Source organism: Corvus brachyrhynchos, unplaced genomic scaffold (assembly GCF_000691975.1).
Source record: "Corvus brachyrhynchos isolate BGI_N302 unplaced genomic scaffold, ASM69197v1 scaffold12, whole genome shotgun sequence".
In the NCBI taxonomy this organism is placed as follows: Eukaryota; Metazoa; Chordata; class Aves; order Passeriformes; family Corvidae; genus Corvus; species Corvus brachyrhynchos.
Window position 1 is genome coordinate 64,510 of NW_008237885.1, and position 17,391 is coordinate 81,900.

Sequence of the window (17,391 nt, forward strand, 5' to 3'; positions counted from 1 at the left end):
ATAACAGGTTCCCCACCTTCTGGTTTACATTATGCCCTGGGTGTTACTGTGACCACTTCTTCAGATATTTGTGTAGCAATATGAAACAAAATGTGGCAAATACTGTGTAAAAACCAACAAAAAGTATTAAATTTGACTAGTTTGACATGCAATATATTGCACAAGAAACAGATATAAAGATCAGAATCTCTTTTATGAAATAAATAATATGAATAGTTTACAATTATTTTAAATTCCTTACAGGATAGAAGGATTGCCAATTTGAAGTCTTCTGCTACATGTAACTAAAAATAAGCTAAGGAGGTTAAAAATGCAACAAGTGCTGCAGAAAAGCATTAAAATAAAAGTTTAAAAATTTGCTGCTATAGCTATTTCATGAGGAGAGTAATATTGCTATTTTATATTGATGTTTGGATAATATTAGTATCTTTTAAGGCTAAGGCACATGGAGAGAGACATGTAATTACCAGCTCTACTAATGGGTGTTCTTCTGTGGCAGCTGGTGGGGCACAGGATTATTCTTTAACAGAGTGTGCTTTAAAAGGCAACTCTCCTGCCAGCATCAGCAACTGCAACATTAAACCTCCACTATAAAATACTGTAGGTGAAGAAAAACCTCCATGGTTTAAAATATGATCTGTGTTTGCACACCGGACAGGAGCGTGTCTGTTTGGTTACTGCTTTACTATGCTCCCAGATAGGTTAGCGTGTGCTGTAAGATAAATGGCTGTATCAAACGATCAGTCTGCCTGTGAGGTACTTCTGGAGGTACTTCTGATCTGTGTGTCCTCAGCTGGTCTGAAACTTTTCCCTTAGAGCTTGGGAGGGGAACACAGAGTTCCTTGTGCATGCACGAGTTCTTCCGTTTCATTACCACACTGCCTTGCCTTTCTGAGAAACCTGGACTCGATAGTAAGGGTTGGGGAGTGATTTATATTAAAATGAAATTTATAAATCAGATTTGATCTAAAATTAACCTAAAAAATGAGCGTGTTCTTCAGATATTTTCAAAGTTAATTCTACTTCTAATCCTAGCATTAAACACTCCATCATACACACAAAGAAACGATAACATGGAATTTGGTTGTAATGTTTTAGTAGAAACTGTTATAAAGATTTTCAAGTTTAGCAATAGTGAAAGGATGATTAACTCTTATTTCAAATTACGTGTATACAAAAGTTGAGTCTGACAGCTACTAAATAGCCATGTGTAGTGCAAAACTGAGTATTCCAAATCTTTGGAGAGGCCCATTTCCACTCCAAGTGTGTTCAAAACAATAACAGGAATGAAGAGAGGTTTTGTTATTTGGTGTGGACTGTCTGGAACTGTTCTGTCACTGGAATATTTTGAATTTATGAAGGCCTTTACAATACAAACATCAGAGTTCAACATGCAAATGTTTTTGGGGATTGAACAATATGTTTTGTATTTTTTAACCTCTTTTCCTTGGTGAAATTAGGGAGACACTGAGGAGTATTCTGCTTATCCTAGTTTGCTGAGATGGCTAAATATGAACACTTCAAGACTTTCTTACCTTAAAATTCAGCAAGCCCATTGCAGTTTCCACAAAGGGGATAAAATTCATTGGTTCTACAAGTGTTCGGCCTTTTAGGTGATGTAAGAATTTGTCTGAAAACTAAAACTAGACAGAATGAGCTATCAGAGGGAAGAGAAGAGAACAGCCTACATGTATATACAACATGGCAAATATTTACCTGACTGTAACAAACACCCCTCCCTACCCCAAAGCCTGATAACTAAAAAAATTGAAACAGCTTTTAACAAGGCCTGTGATTTGAAACTGCAGCATTCCCATACATTTATAAATTTGGAGGCTGGTTTGCAAGGAAAAAAAAAAAATCCAAGCTTAGCACCTCTCACCCTGGCTTAGTGAAATGCAAATCCGTGGGCTCTGGAAAACAATGAAGTGCTGCTGTACCTGAGGTCCGGTTTTGTTTCAGGTCCAGCACCGCCATCACTGGAAGTGCTCCCCAGCCTTCTAAGTGGCATCCGTATTATTCATTACGGCACCGTTACCCTTTTGTTCAATAGGCTTTTCTTCATAATTTTTTAGCTTACCTAGGAAGGCCTTAAAAAGGAAGTTTAATTCTTTGAAGACCAAAGCTTGCCAATTTTTTCCATGAGACCAGTTCACAGCTAGCTCTGAGCTGCCAGTGGGGTAGCCCAAATTCCAAAATCTATCATCTGGAAACATACAAAAGCTCTTGCACAGATTTTTCCCCTTTCAAAAGGGAAAAAAAAAAAAAAAAAAAAGGGGAAAAAACCTTCAGCCCTATATTGTAAATGTTTTATGTCTGTCCAGATCGAGTAATTTGTGTCAAGATAAACATATTGCAGGTACTGCAAAAATGTTAGTAAATAAAGACAAAAATCACATATGCATATATTTTAAATTTAAGGAATATTCGACTATTAATGGATATCAAAGGAAAGGGAATTTTAATCATCTCTCCATTCAGTCTCAGTTGGGTAAATCATATCTAAGAGATTTGCATAAATATAAACCATCAAAGACTTTTCATCTTCAAAGGGGGTTTCAAGACCCTATAAGCTTTGTACTGTAATCATCGCAGGTCACAACCCTGCAGGAATAAGGCTGCTATGGCAACATAAAAAACTAATGCTTAAGGCTTAGCATAATATTCTGACTAATAGAAAGGAAACTCATTTTAAAAGCTGGCAGCCTATTTACCAGAAGCTGGATTAGAGGTGTTATTTCCCCTTTTAGCTTCCCCCCACCACCCCTCCCCAAAAGAAGGAAAATCTAATCACCCAGATCTTGAAAAAAAAAAAAAAGCTTTCCAGCAATTTGCAGTAACTTTACAATTAGGCCAAAATAAATCACAGCTTTCTCTGATGAAGAATTCTGCCCTCCCATCTCTGCTCTGCATCATCACCATGGCCCTCTTGGTAACTTTTCTTTAGTGAAGAGAATTCCACTCAAAAATGTGCAAGGACAAAAAAAATTTCAATTCACTCTGTACAGTACAGCAGGTTACTACAGTGACAGAAAACAGTAAAGTTCACCCAAGCAAATGCAGAAAATGAGGTAATACAATGGTATCAGTATATATTCTTAAGACCTCTATCTGGTTTTTATTTTTTTAAGAGGAAAAAAAAAGTTAAAAGTGCTACTGTGTGTATATTTTAGCTGCAAGTTAAAGAGCAAAGTTCTCATTTTATTTTAAAATATTTTAAAAGTCACACTCCTGGGATTCTTCCTATCTTTTGTTTTGAAGGTATGGAAAAAAAAAGCACATTTAATTAAATATTGCCTCCCTTCCTCTCCCTTGTAAAAGATTTGCAATAAGCACCAATACAAAAGGTAACGAGTGGAGAAGTTTCAATTAATTTTTTTTTTTTTCAAAAGGAGACGATTAAATGTTTCCGGCCCGGTAAAGTGTTCATTTCAGGGAGAAAGGGAAAAAAAAAAAAAGAAGGCGGAGGAAAAAAAAACCCACAAAGCTTGGGGAGGGGATGAAGTAGCAAGGCCTCAGCAATTCTTTCAATTCCAGTGCACACCCAATAGTGTGTCGGGAAGAATGCACACTGGTCGGGATTTGTGGGAGAATTGTCCCGCCACAAAGGAGGGAGAGTTACGCTTGTTATAGTCCAATAAGCCATGCCAGTCAAACAAGTACCCACACTAGGGACAAAAGGAAAGCAAGAGATTCTCACACAAAAGAAAACAAGTAAGCCCATCTTTTAGTTGTGCATCAGCCTCCAGGTTTTCTGCTGCACATAAATAAAAATGAAGGGGGGGAGTGGGTGTGCGTAGGGGGAGAGAAGCAGCTTCTGGGAGGCTGAGAAATCACGCTGGAGTGAATTTTTGGAGGATTGGGAAAAGAAGGCAGTGGTGTTAGGCAGAGTATGTTCTTTGTGTGCAAAGGTTGGGCAAAGGGAGAGGGAAGCAAAAGAAGCTTCTGGGGCTGGCTTGTTTTCCATGATGGAAATAAAAGTTAGCAAGAGGGAAAGTGGAAGAGGATGAGAGGACAAAGAGCCCTTTCTCCCTGCAAAACCTACTTGGTGGCAGCAAGGGCTCTGCCATTTTGGTATCATGAATATTCATCACTGACAAGTTATGTCTAACACTTACATGGCTGTAAACCCTGAGAGGTGTACTCTGGTTAATTTAATTACCCGTTGGTGGATGGGGATGGTGAACCTTCCGTGGCGAGTGGTGGAGGCCGAAGGGGCAGCGCCACGGAATGGATGGGGCCTGTCACATATCCAGCATATGGGGCCGTGCTCCATTGTGTGCTCAGGCCGATCTCAATGGTTTGATCAAGGTTAGATGCTGAGATTAAAATGGATCCTAATACGTCTGCCTGCCTTTCATCACAGCTTGCATGTGTGCTAGTTGCTCAGCTAGCGGTTTGCAAAATTATAAAGTGAATAATTAAGCATTATTCCTTTACTGGCAAGTTACAGTGATGCCTTTTCCTGGTCTTAAAATCAAGAGTCAAACACGGTTAGAAGGGAAAAAGGGATTTTACACTGGTATTTATTTTAAGGATCCTTAGGTGCACACGTCCAGGTGGAATGCACCTCCATGCACACTGCAATGCACACCCCCAAAAGATCTGGTATATCATTATAGGTCTTACTAATTAGCATATCTATCAAAAATTCCTCAATGAGAGGCTCAAGTGAGCCCCCCTCCCCAAGGAACCTTCCCCTGGATGGTTCTATCTTAGTTTACAGAATGTGTTCTGGAGAGGACTTTGGGGTCTGGGGCACATCAACCCTTACTTATGAAGCTTCTAAAATGTTTAGTCTCTTAGCTGAACAAACAAGTCCAAGAATGTAGGCAAAAAGCACTAGGAATACAGAAGTTGTAAAAAGGTATAACAGGGGTATAAAAGAAAAGGCAAAAAATCATCATGGCATCAACAGCAATAATGGTATATCCAAACAGGCATCCCTCTTTTTTGACAATTAAAATCAATTATAGCATAATTAGGCCTATTTCAAAGTTTTCTTAAGTAATTTGACATGCCAACCATTTACATTTCAGGTTTTTATTGGCTGAAAAGTCAGTTGTGAAACACAAACACACCTGTCAGCAATTAAAAAGGAAGAAGTAGAGAACTGTTCAGGAAATAATATCTGTGCTAATTAAAAACACTAGTTAAAAGCTTCCTGTTTGTTCCTCCAGTTGCCCCAAGGAGTGACCTTCCCCCCAGCCCATTTTTTCATATGTTGCTAACATGGTTTCCCATCTCCTGCTCCCAATGCACATAACTAAGGCTCTTGGACAGACAGTAATTTTGCTTGTTAGGGTAGTTAGAGAAGAGTCAGGCACTTACCCTTCTATTTTTGGTAATATATTCTGACAGCAATATTGGTTCTTTGTCAGCTGTGGGAGAAATACACCTGGTTTTCTTTATAAACGTGTTCCATATACGCTTTTCATACAGAACATCACACACACATTTAAGTGGATGCACTTCTCAATTACCTCAGCCAAGCAACAACATCATGTGGTATTCGCAGCCTTCCTCTTAACTCACAGCCATTCATCTCTGCGCCTGTGTGAACCTGGCCCAACAGCTTCAGTCAAAAACTACTGTGTTGTTGGTACTCACCCATCTTATTTCCTCAACATTTTCAACCTTTGGCAGCATCATGCTTGAAGGAAGGGTCTTGGACTGCAAAAGCACCTCTAGATCTTCTTCTGCAAGGCCGCTGGACACAGAGTTTATCCTGACACACTTTTCCGCGTGGCCAAAGTCAAACTCTTCAAGGGTTTTCACAATGGTCAGTCTTGCTTCTCTCTACAATATATATGAGTTCAGATGCACAAGAAAAGAAAAAGAAAGCATATTTTCTATTGACAGAAAAATGCACTGAGAAGAAAACTTGTTGAAATGACAAGGGGGAAAAAGCTAGACCGCCAGCATAGTGGTGTCCTCAAAATGTCTATCACTCTCGGACTTTATTGAAGCAGTCATCACCAGAACCTCACAATTTTACCTTCCTCTTTAATATTTCTTCATAACTGGAAAATTCAATGCATGGGGTTTCCACCACTTACAGAAAACAAGACTTTTGTGTCTGCTAGTGCTGAACATGTGTAACACAAATCTTTACACTAACATAATGTGTTGCACTAACTGTCTTCTCTCTCAAAAATGACATGTTCTTAAATTTGCATTAAAAAACTCATTTTTGTAGTTCAGCTCTACATTGCCTGAATGTCAAAAAGCACAGATGTACATATACTTCTTTGGCTTTCCTTTACTCCATGTATTCAAAGTGCATTAAAGGCAGTAATAGAGTTCACAACTTGCATATAAAAATAACACTGAAATAACTCTAAGATTTTCTTAAACCACGTAAAAGGGTATTCTGTTGGCACAAAATAAAATCTCCAAAGACAAATGCTTCCCCATGTCATTTGCTATTTTTGTGAATGTAAATTTACAAATATGTTTATTAGTTGATTTGCATGAAGAATACTGGCATGCTTTTCTGAAATGAAAATCATTTCTTGACCTGGAGAAGGGGGTAGGGGTCGAAGAAGGGTGCTGGGCTCTCTGCTTCCTGCCAACTGATGTTTCAACCCCAAATGCCTTCCACTCACCAACAGCCCCTAACAAATTCGCATTGTCAAAATGCACACTTATCAAAAGTCATTTCATTTGTGAAGAGTTTTTATGGGGCTAATAAAACTTTAAAGCTCCTGACTCATGGAGGCTCAGGAATGACTTTAACAATATGCAGTTGCTGAATAGAGATGCTTTTCAAGAAAACAGGCAAACTCAAGGGGAAAAAACAACCAAAAAAAAATCACCAAAGTTAATACACAGGCTAATACAAATCAGCAAGAGAGCACATGACAGTAGATTTAAACCAGGCGGATGCAAACCTCTGCCGGCAAGAGGGGCAGAGGTGGTTTCCCAATGTGGTCTGAGTTAAACAGTGTGAGGGAACAGTAGCTTACAGTTGTCAGAACCGATGAGAACAGGGTCTCCCAGGCCAGTTTAAGACAGCTCTGCAGTGTACTGATTTACAGGGCTGGGACCCCTGATAATTAGGGTAAGTTTAGAGAAAAGCAATTGGTGGCTCTAACTGGTTAAAAGGAAGGAATAATGAAGCAGAAAGTTAATGAAATCTGAAGCGAACAGCCTTCAGCTTGGGGCTACTAGACGTGCTTCTCCGAAGGCTGGGAGCATATGCCTGTTAATCGGACAGACGGGAACAAGGCGCCCATGTATGTATCCCTGGGTTGCGATCAAGGGGCACGTTCAGAGGTAATCTCTGGAAAATGCAACCCAAAACATTCGAACTGCTGTGAATGGACTCTGTCTGGGGCCATTAGGAAAGCCACATAAAGATGCACACAGTTTAGTACAAGCATGTCCAGCTGGAAGACAGCTCCGGCACATGGCTGTCTGAAATGGTTCTTCCAAATTAGGTAAACTGAACCATATGATGCCAATACCGGGAAATACAAATCCCCTATGTTCTCCTTCTCCGACCTGGGCTAATGGGTTTCTAGGGCTGGGCTGAAAGTTTCTGGATATGATGCAGAAGGGTAGCTTAAAAACACACTCCAAACCAATTTATGCTTTTAATTAAAGTCAGATTATCACTGTTTCAGCACACACCAATCCAATTTGCAAAAGAGAGATCTCCCCAAAGTATCCTCTAAGGCAGCACCCAACTCCAACTGAAGGCACATCTCTAGCAAACTTGCAGCTTAATTTGTTATTATATTTTTTCAGAATTTAATAATGAGCACTAGACCATCTCATATCTATTTTTCTCCTCAGTCTGGAAACTCCCTTCCCAAAAAAGACAGATCGTGTCTTTCTAGGTATATTTCCATACAAAACACTTATTAACAGGCTGTTGCTGTTATCAATTTACATAAACTAAATGTGCAGCCCTCTGGTACATATCCCAAAAATAACCAACAACTTCACTGAATTTATACCAACCAACAAACATGGGGAGGGGGTTGCTGTTTTTTCCCATATTTTAATAGAAAATATGTTGCTATGTTAGTTAACACACCCATGCCATCTGTTGGGTTGAGAATTGATGCATTTTCTTAGAACTGCTATGTTTTAGATCTGTCTGCCTGGATAGCCCAGGAATGGAAATGTTTCCTTTCCATGATATAATACTTCTAGTCACTATAGTTTCCACAGCAAGAATCAATTTATGTTTTAAATTGTGGAACAAACTGATGGGACCTGGCTGCCAAAGCCAGAGCTTGTGAGGGGCTGATTCAGTGTCTACCCTTCCTACAGTGGAGGAAATCCAACTGATGTTAGTGGGGAGCATCAGGTCCCCATAAAGGTTTCCAATAAAACATTTCATGGGTAAATAAAAAATATATATGCTAAAGCCTTTGACTAAATGTACTAAAAACATGGAGGAAAAGCAGAGTCCTTTCTGCCTCATTATGCAGGGAAATGTAGATGTTATTCTTATTGTAGGATTCATGCAAAAGCTGAAGGTCTAAGCTAGGTAAACTACTTCAACATTATAACAGAGAAAAAAGTAGTCCTTGACACAATAATATCTTTACATCCAAGAACAGGAAAACTAGAATTTTTGAGGAATGGTGAGAAAAATATTTGCCCTGTTCTTCACATGAGAACTACAACATAGTAGATAATACTTTGTCATGAAAGCATGGCTGACAAAGAAACAAACCAGTCATTAAGTAAAACATTTCATGCCCAGGTAGCTTGGGATGGTGGTATCCTCCTTGGGTCCTATGTGAGCTGGGTTCTTTATCAAACTGAACAAGAGAGAAAGACAACAGAGAGCTTCATGGTAAATAGCGATATTATTAAAATATGCTACATTTGCAACTTGTGCTGGAAAGCTCACTGAAGAAAAAAAAAAGGTTGGTCAGAGTGGCTACTGTAGCGCCCCTTCTGTTTGACTCTGAGGAGGACACAGGAAGAGGTTCTTTACCACGTGCAGCTATGCCAGTTGGTGAAGAGAAAGGTTTCGGTGACGCAGCATTGCTGACAAATCCATTGCTACTCAAACACACAGACACTGAAATTAAAAATGGGAATACGCATATTGCCGCCTCAACTGGCACCCATTAAACCTAATAACTAAACCATCCTCGTGAGTTTCTAGCTCTGAATTATCAAATCTGCAAAGAAAACAACATCCGTCCACTTTTACACTCCAGTGGAAGAGGTGGTCCCTCGCGGCAGGGCTGCGCAGTCTCGCCATCTGGAGAATAAATCGAGTGTGAAGTACAGTATAGTTTGGGACCAAGCTCCGTGGCGGAAGCCCAGCAGTTAGTTCATTAGTCCCAAACTTGCGGGGATTAGTGCGGTATCAGCTCTACTGTCGGATGGGATCAGGCAGGCAGAGCGCGAGGCTCGAGGAAGGGGGTGGCAGCAAAGAAGGAGCCCCTTGGGCTTATTGGTAAAACCACAGAGTATAAGGGCACTTAAATAGGTGCTTTTGGTAACAATATTTGGAAACAACTTCCCTCATCTGAATCAGTACCTTTCCATTTTTCCTTTTTTTCTTTTTCTCACCTTTTTATTCCTCTGCATTATATGTCACAACATAGAAATTTCCACTTCAGAACAGAAAAGCCACAGAAGAAGAAAGAATGCCACAGAACTGGAAGCTCCGCCACCCACTCACCCTGGACACACTGTTAATACAGCAAAAATGAAGCAAAGATGGTCAGATTAACAGCAGATGGAAAAATTACATTTTATTCTTTCTTTTCAAACTGGTACAATTCTCTACAATCCTGCTTTTTAGCACTGTGATTTCTAGACCTACCTGATTTTGAGGACAAAACCTCTGTTTTGCTTTATTTTTCTTGCCTAGTCTCCCCCCTTTTTTTTCTAAAGAGCTCCAGGCCTTAAGGTAAAGATAGTGGTCATACTTAAATATATGTTTGTATATAGATCTCATCCTGTTAACATCTTTCGGTAACAAGTCTTCATATAGAAGTGTAAATATATAATGCAGTAAAATGGCAGGCCAGAATCTATCATCCTCAATGCCATAATAAGTTGGCATGTTTCAAACGGGAGAGAAAAAATTAATTACTGTAATCACAATTCAAGTTCTTTTTTTTGTGACACATCTGACATGGTAAAAACATACAATTATGTGTTAATGTTAATTCTTCGGAGTGGTTTGTTTACAGAACTTGATGTTGCTAAATCTTTTGTCACTATATTAGTGCATACCATACGAATGCACCTCTCAAATAAGATTTTGCAGAGTGCACATATATATTATATACCTATAGTAGCTTTTGTGCAGAATAGAGTTTCTGCAGGGGGAAAGTCCGACATTTTCTGCATGCATAATTCTCCAACAATGAAGTGATGCCATACAGAATGATGGCACACAAGTGCCATTTAGTTTCAAATTCACAAATGGGACTGGCAAGAGAAAAGACAAATCACATTTGTTTTTAAGAAAACAAAGAGAACCGTAAATGTGGAGCAGAGTGCTTCTGAGAGCAGGAGGTACTTGTCTCATGAGACTTGCTTTCTACCTTACACGCATCAGGTACTTGTGAGAATAAATCTTTGAAATGGCAAGTACGTATTTTTAGTTAGTCTTGTTAGACTGAAAAACTGCTGTTAAATATGCACAAAGCCTTCAGGAAATTATTAAGAAAAAAATTAAATATTTTCTCATTGTTACCTCTGAGCAGATAATCAGTTAATGAGTTTTTAAAGATTGAAGACATTTTAAAACACATTTTCTTTTGGTTCAACATGGAACACACCCAACCCACCATGTAACCAATCATAAAGGAAAGAAGGAGCTGGAGTGGGGAGGAAGAGGGAGAATAGAGTCTCCATCATGTATGTTGGCATCTCTCCTCTGTAGTTCAGGCAAACGCACGTTTTAGAGTACTGCAAGACACTGATTTTTCTGCTACTCTTTCCTGAAATCTCCATATTATTTCTTTAATAATTATTTTGTCTTTTTTTTTTTTTTGTTTAATAACAACCTTTTCACTTGTCTGAAAAAGATTCTTCATGACATCATAATGAGTCATCTAACTCTGTGCACTTCTAGCATCTGCTGCTTTTCTCTCTGCTCTGCTAATTGTCCTTACATGCAGTACATGTCTAGCAACACTAAAATGATGCAAAAATCAGTAGTCAGCATTAAGAACTAAGCAGGAATTTAATCATGCTCTGCTGAGGAAATCAAATTTCTTTGCCCATTTCTCTAGAAGTTTCATTTAAGGTCTGGGAACACATCAGTGCTCTTATCAACAATATCCATCCTGTATTTTTAAAAGACAAGATCTCTAAAAGCTGTCTAGGGACAGCTGGGAGTGCTTGCTGCCATGTAAGCCTAGCAAGCCTCTCCCTCCCTCTACCAGTGTGGACAATGTGGATCCTGAAGATATTAGGTAGGGGTCTATCCAACATCTTTAGAGTTGGGCAGTTTCCACATAAGGAGGGCAGGTGGCCTGTCCTGAGATGCTGTGAATATGGAGAAGCAGGGAACAAGAGCCTGAGGTTGTCCCAGTCACCAGCCCAGGACCCAGGGCTCATGAATCCCAGTAAGCTTTAGGGGTGCTCAGCTATGTAAATACTAAATTTCTGCTGATCCTAACTGTCCAAGGGTGTGTATACGAGTGCAACAGCAAGACATTTTCACAAGTTGTTATCAAGGTATTTTTCTGACTTGCACATATCTCGGAGAAATTTAAACAGAGGCCAGTAGGCTGCTGGAATGAGCTGGCACATAGAAGTAGTCACATATGAGGACTGAGTACAAATGTCTCAGTAACAAAAATAATACAGCACGGTGTGTGTGTGCGCGCCTGCGTGTGTCCGTGTGTACATAAACACAGAGACAGGCCTATACCTTAAGACTGTGTGTACAGAAATGTTTCAAGAGGTTTTTAATGATAGTAACATATACAGCAGCTTAAATAAATGAAAGTTTTGTTCATGTAGCTACGCAGCTATTCTCTCTGCCAACTTTTATAAACACTTACAAAAGAGATGTAAACAACCTTTCAATTAACACAAATCAAGCTACCGCTATTTTAAGCTGGCTGCAAGATGTAGTCTCTTTACTTTTTTTGCTGGCTTTCTGAAGATACTTTTGGTTTTGTGACAGATTAGCATCACAAATGAAAAGTCTTTAGAAGTGTTAGTGTTATTCAGTCTTCCTGGACAGTCCAAATGAGCTGCTGCATGATGAAGTAAGGCTACAAAATATGCAATCTACTATATCAGTTAAAAAAAGGGTAATATTTTCTTTCATCTGAACTGTATGTTAATTTTTTATTTAAAATTATTACCATTTAAGATGCATTTACTTAGAAGTGTGTAATAGATAACTATGGAAAATGTGTACATTTAGACACCCATTTTTTATTTTTACAAGTGCATCTTTTTGTTAATGCTGATAATGAAATACACTGCTGTCTGTCAAAAGTAGATCTGCTTTAGTGAACTATCAATCCCTGTTCAGCAGCTGATCTCAGGTGTGATGATCCTAAGTGAGGCATGGATCAAATGTTTCAAAGACTGGCAAATTATTTCCTCAATTACTTAATAAAACAATTGAAAAAAAAATACTTAAAGCCAAGAGATGTAAACACGGGTTTTCCGAAAAAACCCGACTGGCCAGAACTTTATGCCTGCTTGCACTGGAGAACCAGTGTCTGCCCCAAGCTGCTTAATAGCCCCTAGGAATGAGGAAGGCATTAAGAAAAATTAGGTTAGGTGTGCCATGGCATCTCTTATCCTTCCACTTTTCTGGAAGAAACTTTTCCCAGTCTACCTACAGTCTTAATAAAACTAGGTGTTTCAAAGAGAAAGCTTGAAACAACTGTTGTGTTTCTGGTGTTGTGCAAATACTGATTAACAGCTCTTATCTCAGTTTTCATTAAGTGCCTTATCTGCATTGGTGAATTAGCAAATTAATATTCTGTAATGTGATCAAAGCCCCACAGAATGCCCTAAGTGTTTACAGCTCATGTTCACAGTAAGGGGACAAAAAAGCTCTCAACTCTTCATTTTCAACTTACATTTTAAAGTTAAGTGGTGTCACCTTGTAGATGTGTGTATTTCCATGCAGTGGGGATTCAAGACCGAAACTGGTCTCTCAGGTGTCTTATGCTGGGCAAGGCACTCCCAGGAAGTCCTCCCACCAGATGGGTTCTTGAGCCATCTAGAAGAGGACTTCTGAAACCTTCTTATCCCACAGGATTTTTTTAAAAGTAGAAATTACCTCATGTAGTACTGTATATGCCCTTGTGAGATCATGCCATTCATATAAATTTCCAGGTACAGACTCTCTGAGAAAATCTATACCACTGGATTAACTTGGCTCCCAACTTCACCTGAAAGTCTGGGGTCCCAGCTGCCCACAAGACACAACTGCTCACGTACATCCAGACTCTCCTTTGGGGGACTGAATCATCTATTTCCTCCAAACCACAACACAGGTGTGGTTTCAGAGATAGATCTCTCCAGGTATCATGCCCAAAGAGTGGTTTGGGCAGGACTGCACCAAGTTCAGCTGCCCCCACTCTGTTCCAGCAAAGCGCGTGTCCCTTCAAACACTCACATGAGCCATCTTGCCATGCCCCAGGGTGTACAAGACATCCTCAGCTGAAGTTTAAAAACCTGGTGGTTTTTTATGCCACCCTGTTCATAAGATGGAAATCAAGAAAAACCACCCTAAAAAGAACCATACTACAAACCTAACTACTTTATCAAAACCCCATGAGGAGAACTCATGAACAGGGCACTCATGTTCTGCTAATCCATCACTGCATTTAATCTGCTCTAGAGATGCGCCCCTATGCCATATGGGCACAAGCACCTCTGCCACACTAAGTGAGGGCAGCAGGGATCTCTCCTTGGATCACATGCATTTAGCATTGTAGAAGTAGCCTGTAATTGCAGTAATTACTTCTGTGGGAGAATAATGTTAGGAGATGTTGAACACAGAAGACTTTGATCTAACAAGCTTTGCACTAAATTGACACAACTCTTGCCTTACTGCAAAGCAAACTTGTTTTATACTTGTATTTCTCAGCCAGTGCTCACCTTAACAAAGACCCACCTCATTAAGCTGGATTTTGCCAGAAACCCTTCTTCTTTCTCTACCAGAAGAAGGGCTTCCTTATGATAGAAATCCCACGTGGATGGGTGACTGGGGTGAGTAAAGGAACCCAACAATCCCCACTTCATCCCAAATGCAGGTTTTAGCACGTCCTGCAGGCAACATTTTCTCAGATGCTCCATATGATGAGGCAAAGCCTACATCTTCTGGCAGAGTCCCTGAAGGATGGGCAGCAGTACAAGAGCAGTTGCCCTTCCTTCTTTCCTCCCCCACACCTCAGGAGTGGGAGAGGGGAAACAGCACCAGAATGCCATGTCCCATGTGTCCCCGCACTGGCAGTGACTAGCTGAGGCAGAGACTGATCCCTGATACAAAGTAAAATTATTAAAAATAAACTCCATGACTCATGTATTCATGGCAAGAAGTAGGAACCTTTTAGAAATGAATTAACTTGTGTTCTGTGGTCTAAACAAAACCTGAAAATGTGAATTTTCCCCTGCCTCACCCGTGTCAATCCTACAGTTGTAGGGTGGTATTTGTACATCACTGATAGATGTATCATACTGGTACAATACAATACACACCTTTATAGACATGGAGAGAATTGTTTACTGGTATTCTTGAAAACCTAATTAAGTTCCTCATTTAGATATTCCTGATTGCAGTGGAAATCAGGAACTTGTGACATTTCTTTCCCCAAGCTTTTCTTCAACTTACTTTCCTGATGAAATAAATTATTTTAAAATGCTAGGCTGACTGAGAAGGTGCTCCTCAGTGGGGCTTCTGGAATATCTATGAAGTCGAAAGTAAAGCTGGTGCATATTTCCCAATAAAACAATAAAATAAACCAATATATGATTATTCCTGCAAGATCTAAGCAGCTCCTGCCCTCTTCCACTTATTCCCACTCCATGCCTCACTTTTTCTTTGTGCAAGCATTTCCGATCAAGACGCATTTCCAGCCAAGACGCAAACTGGATCACTGAAGCAATCCCATTAGAGAAACTCAGGTTTTCCTGTATGGGAGAGTAGGATTTTTTTTTTTACCCCAGCCCATTTAATCAGTCCTGTTTACAGCCTGGCCAAACAAACAACCTCACCACTGCAAGCAAGGGCATGGCAAAGGATGACAATAAGTAGCTAGGAAGGACAACATGGAAAATGAACTTTTTGAGCTGTGTTTGTTTTTCTTTCCACCAGAGCCCAGCCAGCTAAGCACCCACTATATCACCTAGTTTGTGCCAATGAGTAGAGTAGTAGGTAGGATTCAAGCAAATGCCTGCATCTCTTAACAACCCTCACTACAAACCCCCATTCTTGCATCCATATACATTTCCCCATAAAATTACCTCAGCATAACCAACAGGGGCATCTGGAAGCAGAGCACCTTGTTAAATCATTGATTACTTAACTAACACAACTTCTGCCTTCATTTATGTGATTCCCTTCATATCATTTTTCCAGGCCTGAATATGCAGGGCTCCTTCACCTGTGCTTTTGTTACCTACTCTCGCATCTGTCCAAATCTGACATGAATTTCATTCACTTCAAGCACACTGTCAGAATTTGAGTTCAAATTCTTTACACATGGCTTATCAGGTATTTTCTCTCACTTGCTGGACAATGACTGCCAAATGCAGTGTAAGTAAAAGACTAATAAGAAGATGGGTTCAGCTTTGGACCATTTCTAAAAACATACAATAAATGCTGGGGTCAGCCTGGACTTTGTACTGATTTGACTACTTCAGATTTAGTTGACACCAATAACATTAAGTTGATGCAAAGCTCTGGCATGAAACTATTTGCTAAAATGCTACTTGCAATATAATATATTCTCCTGTGTGAATAAAATTCATGGACAATCAGGATTTTGCAGCAATATGACCGCATAATACAGTACTGCTGCTTTGTTTACCTTATATTAATTTTAAGCCAACAGTGATAAAATAGAATTCAGTGTTTACAAGTTTGACACCCATTAAACTGCCTTTTTTTCACTTTCTTTTCCTCTTACATTTCTGCCCAGCTTGCTTTATTGTTGTGTAACTGTCTGAACAAAGTATGTATTTAGCAATTTTTTTTGTCCTTTTACTTGATATGACTCTCCTTCTTGATCTGAATGAAGGACTGCCAAAAGAAATTAGTGAAAATATGTTCTACTTACCTAAAAGATCTCTTTTTTTGGGAAACTGTCCTGCTTTACTTGCTAAACCTGTTTATATTTTTTGATTGCCCCAGTAATAATGTGTTTTGTATTGAGAACAGAAGGTAGTTTTCCCCTCAAAGTGCTCAGAGACATTTTCTTCAGCCAGAATCCCCACTCCCATCACCTGCATCAGGTGCAGGTTAACCCTGGTAGGACTCAGGTGATACTCCCTTCCCTTTTCTTGGCAGTGGCTTCTCCCTATGCTGCCAGCCTGCCACCAAGCATCGTGTCTGTTTGGCAGCCACCCCTGCAACCTCCAGAAGCTCCCTGGCTCCATTTTCTCATTCCAGCTGGGCACTGAGGCACTGTCCCTGCCAGTGTGTTTGCAGTGCTTGTGCTGGTGTGTGGTTATGCTGCTGGACACAGAAGGTTGTTCGTGTCCTTTCCTGGTTAAATTGTCTTGCTTACACTTACAATGGGGCTGTAGCCAACACAGTCCAAAAGGGTCCTAGCAGTTACTCTACATCTAGAACCTCACTTACTTTCTGAGGACAAAACACACAGTGGCATTGATGCTCTTCGGCTTTATCTGTAGGCAAGTTCCCTATCTATTTCTCTCCCCACTCTTTGATTTGGCAAGCAATCATCAATAAACTTCTTGGGAAGTCTACTCTTTCGAGGCAGTTTCTGCAGCACAGGTGCAGGAACAAATCCTTCTTGAACCCACAAGACCACTCCAATATCTGAGGGTGCTCTACCAGGCACAACAGTACCAGAAAACTATTGTAAAGTTTGTGTCTTACCAAAGTCTCTTTCTTTCCTGGTTCTTTATTTGATCTATCACCTTCCTCACTGGGCTTCAGATGAAGTCACAGAATCACAGGATTGCTGAGGTTGGAGGGGACCTCTGGGGGTCATTTGTCCAGTGCCCCTGCTAAAGCAGGGACACCCAGAGCTGGTCTCCTGGGACTGTGTCCAGATAGCTTTTGAATATCTCCAAGGATGGAGACTCACAACCGCTGGGAAACCTGTCAGTGGTCAGTCACTGACACTGTGAAAAAGTGTTCTGATGTTCAGAGGGAGCCTCCCATGTTTCAGCTTGTGCTCGTTGCTTCCAGCCCTGTCACTGGGCAGCACTCAGCAGAGCCTGGCTCTGTCC

General features: G+C 40.2%; 1 protein-coding gene across 1 annotated transcript in view; it reads right to left on the reverse strand.

Moving 5' to 3' along the window:
- The window catches only part of CLYBL (citrate lyase beta like), an 80,529-nt gene that overhangs the window by 23,684 nt on the left and 39,454 nt on the right, over window positions 1–17,391 (reverse strand). Inside the window, exons 2-3 of the mRNA XM_017732601.1 lie at window positions 5,611–5,799; window positions 1,536–1,637 (exon numbers count right to left, since the gene is read on the reverse strand). Of these exons, the coding sequence (XP_017588090.1) occupies window positions 1,536–1,637; window positions 5,611–5,652 (144 nt within the window). The 5' untranslated portion in view covers window positions 5,653–5,799. The remainder of the gene's footprint in view (window positions 1–1,535; window positions 1,638–5,610; window positions 5,800–17,391) is intronic.